General features: G+C 41.6%; 1 protein-coding gene across 1 annotated transcript in view; it reads right to left on the minus strand.

Annotated features, from left to right (window-relative positions):
* The window catches only part of DRC11 (dynein regulatory complex subunit 11), a 167,138-nt gene that overhangs the window by 121,066 nt on the left and 27,629 nt on the right, over positions 1-18,443 (minus strand). The window contains exon 6 of the mRNA XM_079924891.1: positions 9,712-9,917. Within this exon, the coding sequence (XP_079781017.1) occupies positions 9,712-9,917 (206 nt within the window). The remainder of the gene's footprint in view (positions 1-9,711; positions 9,918-18,443) is intronic.

Below are 18,443 nucleotides of genomic sequence, written 5' to 3' on the forward strand. Positions count from 1 at the left end.
ACCTAATATATTTTCCACCAAAGCGAACGGCAGAGAAAAAAAAAGCTATTCACCTTCTCACAGGAGTAATCCATATGTGTTCACATCTCCTCCACAGACCACAGCTGCTTTTGAGAATTCACTGAAAATATCATTACGCAAGGAATTCAAAATAACGACCCCTAATCACCTCCTCTGGCCATCCCTTTCCCACTGTCCTCCTGAAATTTCTTTTTTCTTTCTGAAAGTAACTCATGCTCAATGTAGAAAATTTGGAATACGAAGGAAAAGAACCAACAGAGCCGTGGTCCCAGTCCCGGGAAGATACCTATTGTGAACATTCTAGTGGTTTCTTTCCGATGTCCTTAAAAGTCCTCGGAACAATTCTGAACCTTTCCCTGAGAACCCATCTCGTTTTACACAATAATCAGGCTTCATTGCTCTGCTCACCCTGGTTTTAGTTCTGCCCGTAGCGACCCAAGTTTTTAGCCAAGTTACCTGACCCCTCTGGGTCCCTTTTGTCACCCGTAAAATAATTGGAATCAGCCAGTTTTCTCAAATCCCACGATTCCTCTGTCTTTCTCCCTCTTACCTACACAGACCATCACCTCACTCTGCGGGAAGAGGCTTTGAAGCAGGGACAGAGAAGGAGTCAGGAACAAGGAGAGCTCCTGGTTTCCGGGTGGTACCTAGTGAGCAACACGGCCTTGGGCAACGGCCACCTTTTCCTATGAAATGACCACGGAGCCCAAGACACACAGGACAAGCCTTCCGTTGCTCGAATGCTCAGAACAAGGAGACACATTTGCCGTTGGGGGAGCATCATTGCTTTTGGAATCAAGAGACTGGAGTATGAATGGCCTCTCACGAGCCATGAACCCCGAGTAAGGCACTCAGCCTTTCTAAGCCTCGGGATCCCAGAAGAGCATCCGTGGGAAGCGCCTGGCGAGGTCCCTCTTGGAGGAGCAGTAGACAGGTACGCAAGTTCAGAAGGAGTGAACAGGGATGGAAGCCGGTGCAGGCCCGGGAGGTCCTGGCAGGGGGACAGCATTGGAGGCTGGATGGGAGAGGTCTGAAAGTCTTTTCCAAAAGAGACATACACTTTTCCAGGCTGATAGGAAACTCCGTCGTTCCGCCTCGCTCCAAACACGTCCCCATCCTCAGCAAATTTCTGCACGTGTCTGGGAGTTCTCCTGGGTGGTGAGTGCACCATCCTCTCCACTTGCAGATAATTCTTGAGCCCCCTCCAGCGTAAACTCCTGGAGCCCTAGATTGGCATAAACTGTGCGGGCGAGAGACAAATCTGCGTCTCTCCAGGTCCACATATCTTAAAATGACAAAGCTTGACCTGCAGAACTGTACACAAAAGGGTGAACTTTACCGCATTTAAATTATATCTTAATTTTTTTAATCAAAAAATTAACAAAGCATTCCAAGGCCTCTTCCAGGAAGGATGTACGTCTGCTGGTGATCTGTAGACATGTCACGTCCTGGCTCCCCCGCCCTGGGGACTGAGAGCACATTCCACCCCGTCTAATTTTTGTCCGCCTACCCTGTTATTATCCCTCAGTTTATCCCCACCCCCAGCACTGGCAGCCCTTCCTCCCCCGCCTCCATCCCCAGCCAGTCTCTCCTGCAGATCAGGAGGCAGCACTTGAAAAGATGCTTACAGCGGCGAATATAAAGGCTCCAGACCCAGGAGGGAAAACGCAGGGCACTATGGCTACGGCAACTCTTCCAAACTGCAAACTGTGTGTCTGAGAATGTACCGGCCTTCCTGTACGTTTAAAATAATTTGAGGCTGTATCATATGCCACACGTTGCTCTAAGGGCTTTATATGTATTATTCTCTGTTATCCTATCCATGAGGTCGATACTGTTAATATCCTCATTTTAAGTTGAGGAAATGGAGGCACAGAGAGGTTAAGCAACTGGTTCAAGGACACACAGTCTGTAAGTGCTAGAGCCGGGACTTGAACCCAGGCAGCTTGGCTCTCAGACCACTCCTCCTGTGTGTGCGTGTGTGATTTGTAATGTATTTGTTTATTATAGAGAGCATGATAGATGCCATCACATCATAAGATTAAAAGGCATTTTATTTCGCAGTCAGGCTCACCCTGCTGAGGACCAACAGCATCCCAAAGCCCCCAGAGCCCTTCCTCTTAGCCATCACCTCTGACTGACTGTGTGTTGGCTTAAAAAATGGAATAAGGCTATGTAATTTACTACCACTTCCAGATTCCTCAAGATTAAAAGGAACCTGCTAAAACCCCAGGAGAACTGCCACAGGGCCAGTCCCAGGGCTGTCACCCCATTTGAGGGTCTTACTTCTCTCTAGATTGAAGGTGAGCTGGATGCCGGGCATAGTTTCAACAAACTCAGTTAAAAAATGCAGGTGGGGAGAAGTGGTCCACACAGGACCTATTGCAAAGAGACAAAGGCCTCGATTTGGCCCGGTTTTCAGAGCTGACAGCTACTCAGGTGCCTCTGATGCTCGTGAGGGAAATGGAGGAAGAGGCTGTTGCACGGACAAGAGCCCACAGTCCCACGGACTTCAAGGTTCTCCTTTTATCACCCTAAGGGGTTGGATGAGGTTACTTTATGATACTTCAAAATGAAGCTCATCCGTGGATCGTAACACTTAGATGACGGTTTATGACAGGTCCCAAGCCAAAAGAAATACTAATGATAGCAAGAGAGTTTCTGGAAACAAGTATCCCCACGACTGTGCCATCCAATATGGTAGCCCCTAATGACACATGGTTATCTAAGCTTAAATTTGAATGAATTAAAATTAAATTAAATTAAAAATTCAGCTGCTCTGTCACCCTAGCGTCTTTCAAGTGCTCAATAGCTGTATGTGGCTGGTGGCTACTGGAGTGGACAGAACACATCAGACCAATTCCACCACTGCAGAAAGTCCTATTGGACAGTGCTGACCGAGAGGACTACGAACTTCTCATTTTGTCCTTCGTTAGGAATGCTGCCAGCGAATGAAAGAAAGAAGAGTACTTATCTCATGGGGTTGCTGGGGATTGTGGTAGGCTGAATAACAGCCACCAAAGATACTGGGTCCTAATTCCTGGAGTCTCTGAATGTTATTCATAAGAACAAAGATATCGATATTTGAGATGTGATTAAGAATCTTGGGATAAGATTATCCTGGTGGGCCCTAAATGAAATCCTAAGTGTCTTATAAGAGAAGAACAGAGAGAGATTAGAAGAGAAGGAGGCAAGTGACCACGAAGCAGAGATGGGAGTGATGCAGCCACGAGCCAAGGAGTGTCGGCAGCCTCCAGAAGTGGAAGATGTGAGGAACCGACGCTCCCCTAGAGCTTTCAGAGGGAGCACAGTCCTGCCGAGTCCATGATTTCAGACTCCTGACTTCCAGAACTGGAAGAAAATAAAATTCTATTGGTTTAGGCCACCAAGTTTGTGGTCATGCCTTACAGCAGTAATTGCAAATTAATGCAAGGGTTAAACTACTTTATATATATACTACATTTTAGAGGTCACTTAAGAAAAAAGACATCACAAAGGGAAGCATATAAATGACGGGGCAGTTCACAGAAGAAATGCTATTGACAAAAAGTCCAAAAGATTTTTCAACCCCTCCAAATAATAAAATGAATGCAAATTAAGGGACAGCACTGTTCTCTTATCAATTTGACAAAATATTAAAAAGATCATCATTGATTCATTAGCCAGTCCATCCATCCAACAGAACGTTAAGCAATCATGAAAGACATCTTTTTGCAAAATATTTTAAGGACGTAGGGAAACCCAGTGTTAAATTTTTAAAAATTAGTAAAAGGATTCATAAAACTGTAGTTAAAATATACACATGAGAGAAAAACACTGGAAAGCAATTTACCAAAAATTTTTATAGTAGCTATCTCTGTCTACTAAAATTATAGACAATTTAAATTTTCTTTTTTAAACTGTCTTGTAAATTTTCTACAATGAGCATGTATTAGTTTTAACACTGGAAAAAAAAGATTTCCTTTAAAATAATTTAAAAATCAACTTGAACCACAAATTCTAGTATTTGATAAAATACTGGGCAACTTTTGGCAACTACAAGTATTGATTAAATCAGCTAAGAATTAGTATTCAAAATTGTGGGAGTTTATATTTGTAACTTCTAGTCATTTTTTAGTTGTCACTGTATGTCCTGTTGGAATTTATCCTGAAGACTGATCACGTTTCATGTTTCAAAAGACAATATTTGCTTTTTATTTGTCTTTGATTTAAAAAAGCAAGGAAAGGGATTTTATCAAAGTCAATCAGATAAATGTAATCCAATTATGAAAATAAATCCGCCCTCGACCTTACATTACTTCAAAAGGAGGGATCTTTACGTCTCTGTGAATTACACACAGATACCCATGGGAGCTGCTCTAACTCAGCCTCCAAACTGTCAGGTCAGTAACAGCAGGATGGAATGTCCTCAAGGGGACTGGCCGGGAGGGCTGGGTCTTCAAAGAAAGCCCAGAGCCAATGGGAGGGGCTGCTCCCAGGAGGCCATCAGGAGTCTCCCATGACCCTCCCAGCACCTCAGACGGGGGAGCAACTCACAGTTACTGCCAAGCTCAAGGCGCCCTATTCTTTCATCAAAAGAATTTCCAGGAGTGTTCTGCAGGTATTGCATCAATATACTTTTTAAAAAATTAGGGTGTTTTAACATTTCAAATGTTTATTTTGGATCATCCCAAATTAACTTCTTGCCTTTCTTTTACTTCTAATATAGTTTTAACTAGGCTTTTTCATTATAAAAATAATACTTATTGAAAGAAAGACTTCTAAGCGTACAGGAGAATATGAGATAAAAGTAACATCACTACTCTTGTCCCCAGAGGTGGCCATGCTAATAAAGTTTCTAGTGTATCCTTCCAGAAATTTCCCATCCATATGCAAACATATATTTAATAAACTAAATGCATGTGTGAATATATCTTTGTATATGTGTGTATACATATATTTTATATATTTTAGCTTATTTGGAGTTATAATTGTACATAGTGCTTTCAACTTGGTTATATCACCTAACAATAAATTGGATTATAAAAGTCTATCTAAAATTAAAGAATTATTTCATTTGTAGAAAACATGGTTGTGGGCATCTGTTCTCTGATGTCCTGAGAAAAGGGAGGAAAGTTGCTGATAAGGAAAGTTCATGAACACAGGGCATATCATCTTCATTAACTATGAAAATGAAGGTTTCAATTATAAACCAAGGTGATAAAATCAGAAGACAGTTCTTTTGAAACAATGCCTTTCTGCTTAAAGTTCCACGATTGCACAAAATCATCCTGAGTATATTTCCTCCAGACACAATTATGTAATTAGATAAGAAAGGAAAAGGACAATACTGCTGGCTTGCACTACCCACTGCTTGGATGGGGACTGTATCCACCACTCTCTCCTCAGCACGAGGCACTGTCCTCACAGGGTTTGCCATTTATCTGGGGGAGGGGCATATGAATGAGCAGATGTGTACAATACGGTAGGAATAATAATGGTCTGCATACTGGGGTCAAAGTCTCCCCTATCTTAACAACCCCACAAAATAGGTTTGAGTCTTGTTATCATATCACAGATGAGGAGACTGACAGCACAGAGAGGTTAAGCGACTGGCCCAAGGCTGCACAGCTATTTCTCAGGAAGCAAGGCTCCAGTTTCTGTGATTATGCAGATCGCCTGGAGCGGGAAGGGGAAGATGCGGGCAGAGCTCAAGGAGGAGATGGAGAGGAACTGTAGGGAAGCACTCAGGGAGGGTTTCATATAGAGGATGGATTTGAACAAGAAGTTGGTGAGGCAGAGTGGTGGGGGAAGGGAGGAGAAGGTGGACAAGTGGGGACACCATCTGCGTCTTGGGCCCCATCCTCCAGGGGTCTCAGTCAAGGAGGGGATGAGTGCTGAGATCCCAGCAGAGACCGTGGAGTGGCTGAAGAGCATCAGGGACCAACTGGGCAGTGCTTGTCTTCCTGGGTGTGCAGCATATGATGGGGTTGGACGGAGCCAGGAGGAGGGGACCTGCTGGTGGAAGGTCTGAGAGATCCCACCCGTCCCCCAAGGCCTGAGAAGGGCACCCTGTACGCTCCTGGGGAGTGTGGGTGTCCTGAAGGAACCCGCATCCAGCGGGATGAGGCCTGTTCAGGAAGTGAGAGGCCTGAATTGCAGCTGTCCAGTGAGTGAGGGCACGTGGCAGAAACCACAGGCCACAGGAGGAGGTCCCCAAAGACCAGGTGGACTGGTCTCCCTCGTGGACCAGATGGCTACACCACCCGCCTGTGGAAACCAGCCAGGGCGCTGACATAGCCCGAGCCCAGATGCTGTTCACTCTGCTGGCCCCCAGCCGATGCTGTGAAGGTTGGTAACTTCCCTTTGCAGTCAGCTGCCACAAGGGAAGAAAAACAGGGACATTCGTGATAGGGAGGCATCTGAAGTGACTGCACATTTACTCAAAATAGACAGTCAACCTTAAAGAGGCTATTTAAGCCAGAAGAGATTGTTACCTACAATTGTTACCAATTAAGTTTTTCTTATACTGTGAGTGGGAGTTTGGCAGGGGGGTAGCGGGGTAGTCTGAGAACAAGGCTAGTGATTGGAATACTGGGTTTTGGTGTTTGAATAACAAAAAAACATGCTATTTTAAAAAACTGAAACACTAACATCTTTGTTGATATATCTTTGATCTATTTCTAACAGCTTTATGGATGTGTAATATATAATAAACTGTTCATATTCAAGTGTACAATCTGATAAGTTTGAGATATCTATCTGCCTATATATATACACACACACACACACACACGTATATGTATATCTTATGTCTCCATGAAGCCATCACCAGAATTAAAAGTAAGGAGGGGGCTTCCCTGGTGGCGCAGTGGTTGAGAGTCCACCTGCCAATGCAGGGGACACAGGTTCATGTCCCAGTCTGGGAAGATACCACATGCCGCGGAGCGGCTGGGCCCGTGAGCCATGGCCGCTGAGCCTGCGCGTCCAGAGCCTGTGCGCCGCAACGGGAGAGGCCACGGCAGTGAGAGGCCCGCGTACCACAAAAAAAAAAAAAAAAAAAAAAAAGTAAGGAGGAAGCTGATAAAGTGAGGAGGGGATATATGCGTATGTAAATATCTCCCTCCCTATCAGCATCTTTTCTCTATCTTTATTATTATCAGTTATCAGTATAGAATTAATACAGTGTCAAATTTCTCATTTTAAAATATTCCTTTCATTTAAAATATCCCGTTTGGCAATAAAATATCCCTGATAAATACAATATAAAGAGAAAAGCTCACAAAGTTAATCGATTTTGAATTTTAAAAAACCATAACTATTTGAAAGCCCTATTTACATAATAAAGGACAGAACTCCCCAATCAAAAGCATGTAACTGTTATGTCAAACATTCCTGAAGAAACTGTGTTATAAAATTTAAGTATCATTGAGGAGATAGCATGTTAGAATCCCATACAGAATTAACACAAGAGAAGCTTATGATTGTTCAAGTTTTTCTGAATCATTGTAAAATAACTGATGTACGTTAGACATCTGTTGCTGCATGCTAAGTCACCCCAACACTTAGTGACCGAAACAACACATGTTGATTGTGTCACTGTTTCTGTGGGTAGGGAACTAGATGTGGCTCAGGTGGGTATCTCTGCCTCAGGGTCTCCCACGAGGCTGCAAACAGTGCTGGCTGGGGCTGCAGCCTCATCTGAAGGCTCGCCTTGGGGAGAATGCCCTTCCAGTTCACGCATGTGGCTGTGGACAAGATTCAGCTCTTCTCAGGCTGGAAGGAGGCCCAAGTTGCTTGCTGGCTGTCACCAGAAACCTCCCTCCGTTCCTTCCACGGGGCCCCTCTGCTGGGCAGCAGGTGACCCCTCTCAGAGCCAGGGGTGAAAGCAAGTGAGGGGGGCGAGAGGCAAGCAAGATGGCAGTGCCACCCCACCTCTTTTGCCATATTTGTTTTCTTAAGATTTATTAATTTTATTTATTTTTTGCTCTGTCGGGTCTTAGTTGTGGCACGCAAGATCTTCACTGAAGCACAAGGGATCTTTCATTGCAGTGCTTGGGCTTCTCTCTAGTTGTGGTGTGCAGGTTTTCTCTTCTCTAGTTGTGGCGCGAGGGCTCCAGGGTGCGTGGGCTCTATAGTTGAGGCACGTGATCTCATTAGTTGTGGCATGCGTGCTTAGTTGCCCCACGGCATGTGGCATCTTAGTTCCCTGCCCAGGGATCGAACTCGCGTCCCCTGCATTGTAAGGTGGATTCTTTACCACTGGACTACCAGGGAAGTCCCCTGCCATGTTCTTTTTATTCTTTTTTTTTTTTTTGGTTGCACTGCGCAGCATGTGGGATCTTAGTTCCCCGACCAGGGACTGAACCTGTGCCCCCTGCAGTGGAAGCGCAGAGTCTTAACCACGGGTCCACCAGGGAAGTTCCCCATATATTTTTCTTTAGAAGTGAAGTTCTAGGTCTACATCACACTCAAAGGGAGGACATTACCAGAGGAAGAGGTGGGGTCAGCAGAGGCCATCTGGGAGGCTGCCTACCACAGACATAAACATCTTTTAATGTAATGTTTTGAGAAGGAGTTTGGTTTTCTATCGCCAACAAGTTAAATTCCCTGGTCTTGACGAGCTCATCAAAGTTGGAATCTGAGTGTCTCTGAACCTAATATGGTACAGCACAATACCCACCAAAGAAAACAGGTGGTGAGTCTGCTTCCATGGCCCTGGGACTGATCACACAATCTGCTCTCTTTCCTTCCCCTCTTGAAATAGATTTTTTTTTGCGGTACGCGGGCCTCTCACTGTTGTGGCCTCTCCCGTTGCGGAGCACAGGCTCTGGACGCGCAGGCTCAGCGGCCATGGCTCACGGGCCCAGCCGCTCTGCGGCATGTGGGATCTTCCCGGACCGGGGCACGAACCCGTGTCCCCTGCATCGGCAGGCAGACTCTCAACCACTGCGCCACCAGGGAAGCCCTTGAAATAGATTTTAAAGCTGCTCCAACTGGGTTGCCTACAAAGCGTTTGTTCTACTGTGTGGAAACTTGTACTGTGTTCTTTAAGTGTTTGTTCTACTGTACTTCTCTAATAAAGGAGCACATCTTTTGTAAACAAAAGCCACCTTTTGAAAACAAGCTTTAAATTGCTTAACATTTCACTTAAGAGCATTAAAGAAGACCCTTAATATAGGCAGACCCTTAACACAAGAAGGTCTTAATATACATAAGGCCCTGTCCCCAGAACTGCTACCTTCCCATCATTTCATGGGAGGCCTGGGGGCCAGGCATCAGGTCGCAGAGTCAGCAGCTGCTTCAAGGGATTATGACAGAGAAGGAGCATGACTGAGACTGTGGAGCCTCATACAATTAGGGTCAAATCCCAGAAGGAAGGGCAGCATGAATTGCTTGTGGCCGGACCCCTCGGATTTCAGACAGACCTGGCCTGTGAAGGTTTACCATCTTGGGGCTGTGTCATCCACCCATGATGTTCAATGTCATGTGGCTACAGAGGTATTATATAGACTGTATTTAAAAACAGGAACAAAAGCAATTTCATTAAAAAAAGAATTAGTGCCTAAATTCTTCGCCTTCACATTCTACTTTTCTAAAATGAAGCCAGAAAACCACATGAATCTATATCAACATGTTTCTGTGCTTAAAAACACACAAGAATGTCAACCGCCACAGAAGCGACTGTCAGGATAGATGTCCTACACTCACCTGCATTCGATGAACCAACGCCGGATCTCATCTTGGAGGTTCTCCTTGATGTCGGGACCTTCTATTAGTTTCAAGTCATCCTTGATTGTAACCAAGGCATCTCTGTATTCCTCCTCATGCTTTACCTGCACCTCATCCCGCAGGTGGCTCACCCTGTCAGCCTGGATTAATGCAGCACTGACTTCATTAAACAAAGGAGGCGGGTTCTGAAAATATAAGCCAAAAGGTTTGAGATCATAAAGGTTACAGAGCGGTGAAAAATTTTAGACAATAATGAAATATGTCAGTATCTTCAATGGTGTTCTACCATTAGACCCATTAAGAAATACATTCTACCATTAGACCCATTAAGAAATACATTCTACCATTAGACCCATTAAGAAATACAAACAGAACAACAGAATCAGATCTTGCAGGAGGGCTTGAAGGAGTAATTCACAACCATGGGGAGGAAGTATGGGATCACTCTGTACTATTTCCCAGAAACTGGTAATTAGCTTAAAAAATGCTTATTCGGTAAATCGTTCAAAAAATCATTCAAGTTACAGAAGGTAAAGTTTTCCAAATCTTCTTGGTTAGTGGGAGAGGAAAGAATACAGCATTAGAAAGTAAGTGAAGCGAGAATTGATGAAAAGAGTTTGGGTGTTCTGATTTCAAGAAAAATGACACCAAAACCAACCCTGAAAACATCCCCTGTATTGTTAAAGACCCTCCAGAGCAGGAAATTCTCAGCGGACTCCAGACATTCACGCTATTACATCTTATTGTCAGAATGTTCTCTCTCCACATCTGCTGATCAGAAAGGCAACAACGTCTAGCTGTAGAACGCCCACCAAATGCTCAGCACTGGTCCAGCAACATGTGGAGGGTTGTGGTCACCGAAAATACAAAGTCACTTTGAGACATAATACCTGTTCTTTAGAACCGCTCAAGAAATGAGGTTGGCGGGATAAGAGTAATGTCCGTCACAAGAGGGAACCATGTCAAATGATCTATAAAAGTGCTACCTTGTGGGTCTGGATGGAAAGAACTAAAAGGGACTTGGAGAAGAAGAACACACATGGGAATCACAGGTATGAGCTAAAGATCCTGAGCTCTAAGGAGTTCAGAGATTCAGCCCAGGTAAGTTAGCAAATTAAGGACAAATTCAGTGGTGTGCTGGGGCCAGCCTGTAATGACTCATGAGATCCAGTTGACAGATTTTCAGAAATTTTGCAAGCTTGCTGTGAGGCACAGTTATTTTTAAATGCTAAATTATATAAATTGAGGATTAAATTATGTTAACAACGCCAAGTTACCGATACCAAAAACTCACTGCTTCATAATTATTTTTACTGGATTTTATTGTCATCTATGCTCTTGATGTCATTATGTCTGTTGTATCTCTAAGGTGAAAATACTGTAATAATGCTGTCACTTCTGTGCGTACCTTCCTGTATTCCTGTGTTGCAGTTGGCTATAGGAATACTTATACCGTCGAAATTAGCAAATGCTACAAATGAGGGCTTGATTTACTATGGTGATTTGATTGTATAGACTTAATAAAGTGGTAGAGAAAATAATAATGCAGATAAACATAAAAGTGTGTCGTGTCTGTGTCACCTACACTGTGCATAGCGCCCAAAACTGAGGAAATATTCTTCCAGAATCCAAAAACTATAGTCTGATTCAGCAAAGGATGGCTAGTATCAAGTAGGGAAAAGATGACAAGCGTTGGGCATGGATGTGGAGAAATCGAAACCCTTGTACACTGTCGGTGGGAATGTAAACTGGTGCAGGCACTACAGAAAACACTATGGATGCTCCTCAGGAAACTAAAAATAGAACTACCATATGATCCAGCAATCCCACTTCTGGGTATATAACCAAAGGAAATGAAATCAAGATCTTAAAAAGATATCTGCACCCCCCTGTTCACTGCAGCATTATTTACAATAGCCAAGGTATGGATACAACCTAACTAAAGCCAGGGACCATTTTAAATCTGAAAATCCATATCCTTTTGTTACCAGGATTTTTTTGGTTACTGTTCCTTTACAATTTCCTTCCTCTGTTTTCTTAGTTCTTTTCTTCTCAGAACTCCTGCAATTTTCTTTACACGTATCCCTCATCCATCTCTTTGTCATTTTGCTATTTTCTAGGAGATTTTCTTAATTTTTTCTTTCAACTTTATTTTTTGAAGTTTCTATTATTATATTTGAACTCTTCAGCAGCACTTCAACTGTTCTTTGATTCTCCTGTTTGGGGGAATTTTGTTCTAATTTCTGGATTCGATAATCCTATTTTATTTCCATAAGGTTATTACTTTTAGAATTTTGTTTTTTATGTTTTACTTTACCGCTCTTTTTTTTCTTCCAGTTTCTTTTCTGTTGGGTCTCTGTCTTTCCTAAGTGACTGGTGACCCTTTGTGGTTCACGCTTATTTAGGAGGGAGGCTCCCAGAGCTGTTTGGAACCTGTGTAGGGGAGTTGCTGACTGGTGAGGTCAGAGCTGCTTTATTGGAGGTATCTGAGTATCAGTATCCGAATGTCTTTCTTTTGAGCTGGTTTCTGCAGACAGAGATCCACCCATCTGCTCCTGAAGAGGTGTAAGTGTGGCTGCTAGAGCCAAGCAGAGGGAGGGAGCTATTGGTCTCACTGTTTTCTTTTTTTTTTTTTTTTTTACATCTTTATTGGAGTATAATTGCTTTACAATGGTGTGTTAGTTTCTGCTTTATAACAAAGTGAATCAGTTATACATATACATATGTTCCCATATCTCTTCCCTCTTGCATCTCCCTCCCTCCCACCCTCCCTATCCCACCCCTCTAGGTGGTCACAAAGCACCGAGCCGATCTCCCTGTGCTATGCGGCTGCTTCCCACTAGCTATCTACCTTACGTTTGGTAGTGTATATATGTCCATGCCTCTCTCTCACTTTATTCCAGCTTTCCCTTCCCCCGCCCCATGTCCTCAAGTCCGTTCTCTATATCTGCATCTTTATTCCTGCCCTGCCACTAGGTTCATCAGCACCGTTTTTTTAGATTCCATATATATGTGTTAGCATATGGTGTTTGTTTTTTCTCTTTCTGACTTACTTCAATCTGTAGGACAGTTTCTAGGTCCATCCACATCTCTGCAAATGACACAATCTCGTTCCTTTTTCTGGCTGAGTAATATTCCATTGTGGATGTGCGGCACGTCTTCTTTAACCATTCATCTGTCGATGGACACGTAGGTTGTGAAGCATGTCCTTGAGTGTAACTTTCAGACTGGATATGGTCAGCCACAAATATTCTAAGTACCTGCATTTCTAAAATGTCCTCACTTGGCCCTTCCCACTTGAACGGCAGCCTAGTAGCTACCCTGGAGGACACTTCTTCTAATGGGCAGAGCTGCCAGCGACAGCTTGTTGGAAATTTGATGACTGTTCCTTCGTAGGTAAAGCTATTCTGCTCTTATGATGCTTTACACTTCGTCTTTTCAAAGTTTATCAAAATGAATCTAGGTGTGAGCATTTCTTCATTCATCACATTCTCCATTTAGTGGGTCCTTTCAATATAAAGAATTATGTCTTCTCCTCTGTAAATTTTCCTTCTATTATTTCTTTTTCTCCATTTTTCTCCCTGCAACAAATATTACATAAATGGCAGAGCGCCAGATTGATCTGGCCTTTTCTCTTGTATTTTCCATCTCTCCTTTACTTGCTCGCACTATGTCACAGAAGATTTCTCTATCTTTACCTTTCACAATTAATTTGGCTTTCAGTTATGTCCATTTATTATTTGGATTTATTTAGAATTTTAGAGGGGTTATTATTGTTTTGCTTTTTAGAGCATGCTCTTATCTTCCCAAAATTCCTTCTTATTTTATATTTGCTCCTTTCTTGTTTTTAGTAGTCACTTTGTTCAGGGAAATTATTTTAGATGCAACACATCTTCAAATATACCAGTGAGGTTTTTTTTCCAAGTTCATGTTTTTCCTCAAAATTCTGAAAAGCAGTAAAAAAAAAATATGGATTCCCAGTTCCATCCTGGGGGTGAGGAAGAAGCAAGAAACTAGTAGTTTGGGAAAGTCTTCAAGTGATTCTGATAATATCCAGGTTTGAGGAAAAACCAACTGCTCTAGAAAAAGGTTTGGTAACCTACAGCACACGAGTCAAACCTGGCCCACTGCTTATTTTCGTAAGTAAAGTTTTATTGGGATGCAGCCATGCCCATTCATTTACATGCTGTCTATGGTGGCTTACACACTACAACGGCCACACTGAATAGTTGGGACAGGGACCATGTGGCCTGCAAAGCCTAAAATGATGATGATAAAGAAAAAGAAGAGGGACTGTTTCCTTAATCTCTCTTTCTGATCTTTCGTTGTTAGTGTATAGGAATGCGAGAGATTTCTGTGCATTAATTTTGTATCCTGCGACATTACCAAATTCACTGATTAGCTCTAGTAGTTTTCTGGTGGCATCTTTAGGATTCTCTATGTATAGCATCATGTCATCTGCAAACAGTGACAGTTCTACTTCTTCTTTTCCAAGTATTCCTTTTATTTCTTCATCTTCTCTGATTGCCATGGCTAGGACTTCCAAAACTATGTTAACTAATAGTGGTGAGAGTGGACATCCTTGTCTTGTTCCTGACCTTAGAGGAAATGCTTTCAGTTTTTCACCACTGAGAATGATGTTTGCTCACCACTGAGAGTGAGTTTGTCATATATGGCCTTTATTATGTTGACACAGGTTCCCTCTATGCCCACTTTCTGGAGAGTTTTTATCATAAATGGGTGTTGAATTTTGTCAAAAGCTTTTTCTGTATCTGTTGAGATGATCATATGGTTTTTATTCTTCAATTTGTTAATATGGGGTATCACATTGATTGATTTGCATATATTGAAGAATCCTTGCATCCCTGGGATAAATCCCACTTGATCATGGTGTATGATCTTTTTAATGTGTTGCTGGACTCTGTTTGCTAGTATTTTGTTGAGGATTTTTGCATCTATGTTCATCAGTGATATTGGTCTGTAATTTTCTTTTTTTGTAGTATCTTTGTCTGGTTTTGGTATCAGGGTGATGGTGGCCTTGTAGAATGAGTTTGGTACTGTTCCTTCCTCTGCAAGTTTTTGGAAGAGTTTGAGAAGGATGGGTGTTAGCTCTTCTCTAAATGTTTGATAGAATTCACCTGTGAAGCCATCTGGTCCTGGACTTTTGCTTGCTGGAAGATTTTTAATCAGTCTCAATTTCAGTGCTTGTGATTGGTCTGTTTATATTTTCTATTTCTTCCTAGTTCAGTCTCAGAAGGTTATGCTTTTCTAAGAATTTGTCCATTTCTTCCAGGTTGTCCATTTCATTGGCACATAGTTGCTTGCAGTAATCTCTCATGAGCCTTTGTATTTCTGCAGTGTCAGTTGTTGCTTCTCCTTTTTCATTTCTAATTCTACTGATTTTTGAGTCTTCTCCCTCTTTTTCTTGATGAGTCTGGCTAATGGTTTATCAATTTTGTTTATCTTCTCAAAGAACCAGCTTTTAGTTTTATTGATCTTTGCTATTGTTTTCTTTGTTTCTATTTATTTCTGCTCTGATCTTTATGATTTCTTTTCTTCTACTAACTTTGGGTTTTGTTTGTTCTTCTTTCTCTAGTTCCTTTAGGTGTAAGGTTAGATTGTTTATTTGAGATTTTTCTTGTTTCTTAAAGTAGGATTGTATTGCTATAAACTTCCGTCTTAGAACTGCTTTTGCTGCATCCCATAGGTTTTGTATTGTTGTGTTTTTATTGTCATTTGTCTCTAGGTATTTTTTGATTTCCTCTTTGATTTCTTCAGTGATCTCTTGGTTATTTAGTAATGTATTGTTTAGTCTCCATGTGTTTGTGTTTTTTACATTTTTTCCCCTGTAATTTATTTCTAATTTCATAGCGTTGTGTTGGAAAAGATGCTAGATACAATTTCAATTTCCTAAGGCTTGATTTATGACCTATGGTCAACTAATCTATGACAAAGGAGGCAAGGATATACAATGGAGAAAACACAGTCTCTTCAACAAGTGGTGCTGGGAAAATTGGACAGCTGCATGTAAAAGAATGAAATTAGAACACTCCCTAACACCATACACAAAAATAAACTCAAAATGGATTAAAGACCTAAATATAAGACGAGACACTATAAAACTCTTAGAGGAAAACACAGGGAGAACACTCTTTGACATGATTCACAGCAAGATCTTTTTTGACCCACCTCCTAAAGTAATGGAAATAAAAACAAAAATATACAAATGGGACCTAACGAAACTTATAAGCTTTTGCACAGCAAAGGAAACTATAAACAAGACGAAAAGACAACCCTCAGAATGGGAGAAAATATTTGCAAACGAATCAATGGACAAAGGATTAATCTCCAAAATATATAAACAGCTCATGCAGCTCAATATTAAAAAAACAAACAACCCACCCAATCAAAACAGGGGTAGAAGACCTAAATAGACTTTTCTCCAAAGAAGACATACAGATGGCCAAGAAGCACATGAAAAGCTGCTCAACATCACTAATTATTAGAGAAATGCAAATCAAAACTACAATGAGGTATCACCTCACACCGGTTAGAATGGGCATCATCAGAAAATCTACAAACAACAAATGCTGGAGAGGGTGTGGAGAAAAGGGAACCCTCTTGCACTGTTGGTGGGAATGTGACCATTGTTTTGGTTTGTGATTTCTCTACTTGAATCCACAATTGAGATGCTGTCAGAATACAGCATCCACTTAACGATATAAAGCCAGGGGGAAAAAAATGAAAAGAAAATCACACATATAATACTTGATAAAAATATGCATTAGAATGTGTAACAAACTAAGCAAACTGTCTAAGTTTAGTATAATGAGGACGTGAGAATGTACAACTCTTGATAGGGAAAAACCCCTAAAACGACTTTGAACGTGGATCTAGAATAAGAAGTAGAGAATCATTTTAAAGAACAATGTTAAAAGCCAGTGATCTAAATTGACTCAAGATGTAAGTGCTCAAAGCCATGACTTTATATTCTCTAGTTGGTGTCAAAATAAAGAGATAAGAAATCCCTTTATTTAATCATTTAAAGAAATATCCAATTCTCATATTTTTCAGGAAATGTCTTACATTCCTAGTGTTATGAAATAGAAGTTTATAACTAACACAGAGATTTTTATCTGATCTCTCCAATGACTACCCTGAAGTCCATTGTTTTCGTGAAGATGTTCAAATGCATCTCTGCTACAAATGACCCAAATTTCTTTGTCTCTGATGAATGTGTAAAATTGTCTTGAAGTCTTGCTTTAATATTATGATTTTTTATCAGTGAATCATATGAAATCCCCCCCACTACATTGTTCTTATGGTAAATCATAGCATATTTTTTTCATAGATTCACACATACAAACTATATTTGAGCTGGGCCTTTTCCCCTTTGAATCCCTAAAAGTGAATTAATGAGTCGGCAACTCTGACTGGTGTCCTGGCAAAGCTCTACACAGTGTTCAGCCAACTTCATAGCACGTCCATGGTCTACGAGTGAAACAGAAGTCTCCCAGTGCTCATCAGATTTTCTGTAATTGGCATGGCACTCTGTCCCACATCTTCTTTCTCTACATTTCTTTACTGATGTTACATCCATCTTTTGAGACAGAAGTAAGGACCTGATTATCCCATTGAACAGATGGGGACTGAGGTCCATCACTTAATGACTCTCCCAAGCCATCCTATGTGAATGAAGAAGCTGGCAATAAGGTTTCTGGATTCCTCCGGGTCTGTGTTTCTCCTATTACACCACGCTGGGCTGTTAATATGTGTGTATTCATGCGTGTTGCTTGAGATAGACTTTCTCTGACAAAAATACATTTGGGGTCATTTGTAGCTTCTTTCGCTAGTTGCTTTTGAATTTAAAGGTTATAATATATGTAGATTCTTATGTTAATGAGTAGCTTTTCCTTTGGGCTACATCTTTTTCCTGTTTAGCAACTTTGTTCATGGCATTCAAATTTGTTAACTCACCGCATAGACAGCAACTCATTGAAAAATAAATTACGAATATTAAAGGGAAATAGAGAACACAATAATATACTATATACGGAAATACATCAGCTGTAGAATAATGCATCTTAATGAAGGCTTCCCATGTGAATAAACCATTATATTTACAAGCTTTCCACAGTTAATGACCCAGAACTGGTTAACGAAACCTAAGTTTATAGCAAGGTCCTCTGTCAGCAAAAATATACATATTAATAATTGATGTTGCTGTAAAAATAGGACATAAGATGATGACTCCTGGGTTTGTGGAGAAATAGGACTCTGTGGTCCATTAACTTAAAATGCTTATCTAATGTTTGATGGGCTTTGCCTTTAAAAATCCTTGGTCAAATTAGTAAGATAAAATGGACATTTGTCCAAATGACAATCTGTTCAATTTATCAGTCACAAATCCCCTTGCAAATAAGTGATTTAATGCTGGCAACTTCCTGGAGGAGCTCATGGTCTTGGGGGTATTGTAGTCACTTAAGGCGTGGATGGAGCAGTGAGGGGAAGGCAGAGGGTCTATTCCAACAAATGACCGCTGTGGTCAGTGCAGAGATTAATCAGCTCCACGCAGCCCCCGGTAGGTCATCATTAGGGAGCACTCAGAGCCGCCCCATCAGCCCATGGGCTCGCGCCACGCGCTTCCTGTGCTAATTTTACACGTGGAATGCCTCATGCTGTGGAGTAAACTGCTCTTCGGTTGGTCCGTT

This window comes from Stenella coeruleoalba (genome assembly GCF_951394435.1).
Source record: "Stenella coeruleoalba genome assembly, chromosome: 6".
In the NCBI taxonomy this organism is placed as follows: domain Eukaryota; kingdom Metazoa; phylum Chordata; class Mammalia; order Artiodactyla; family Delphinidae; genus Stenella; species Stenella coeruleoalba.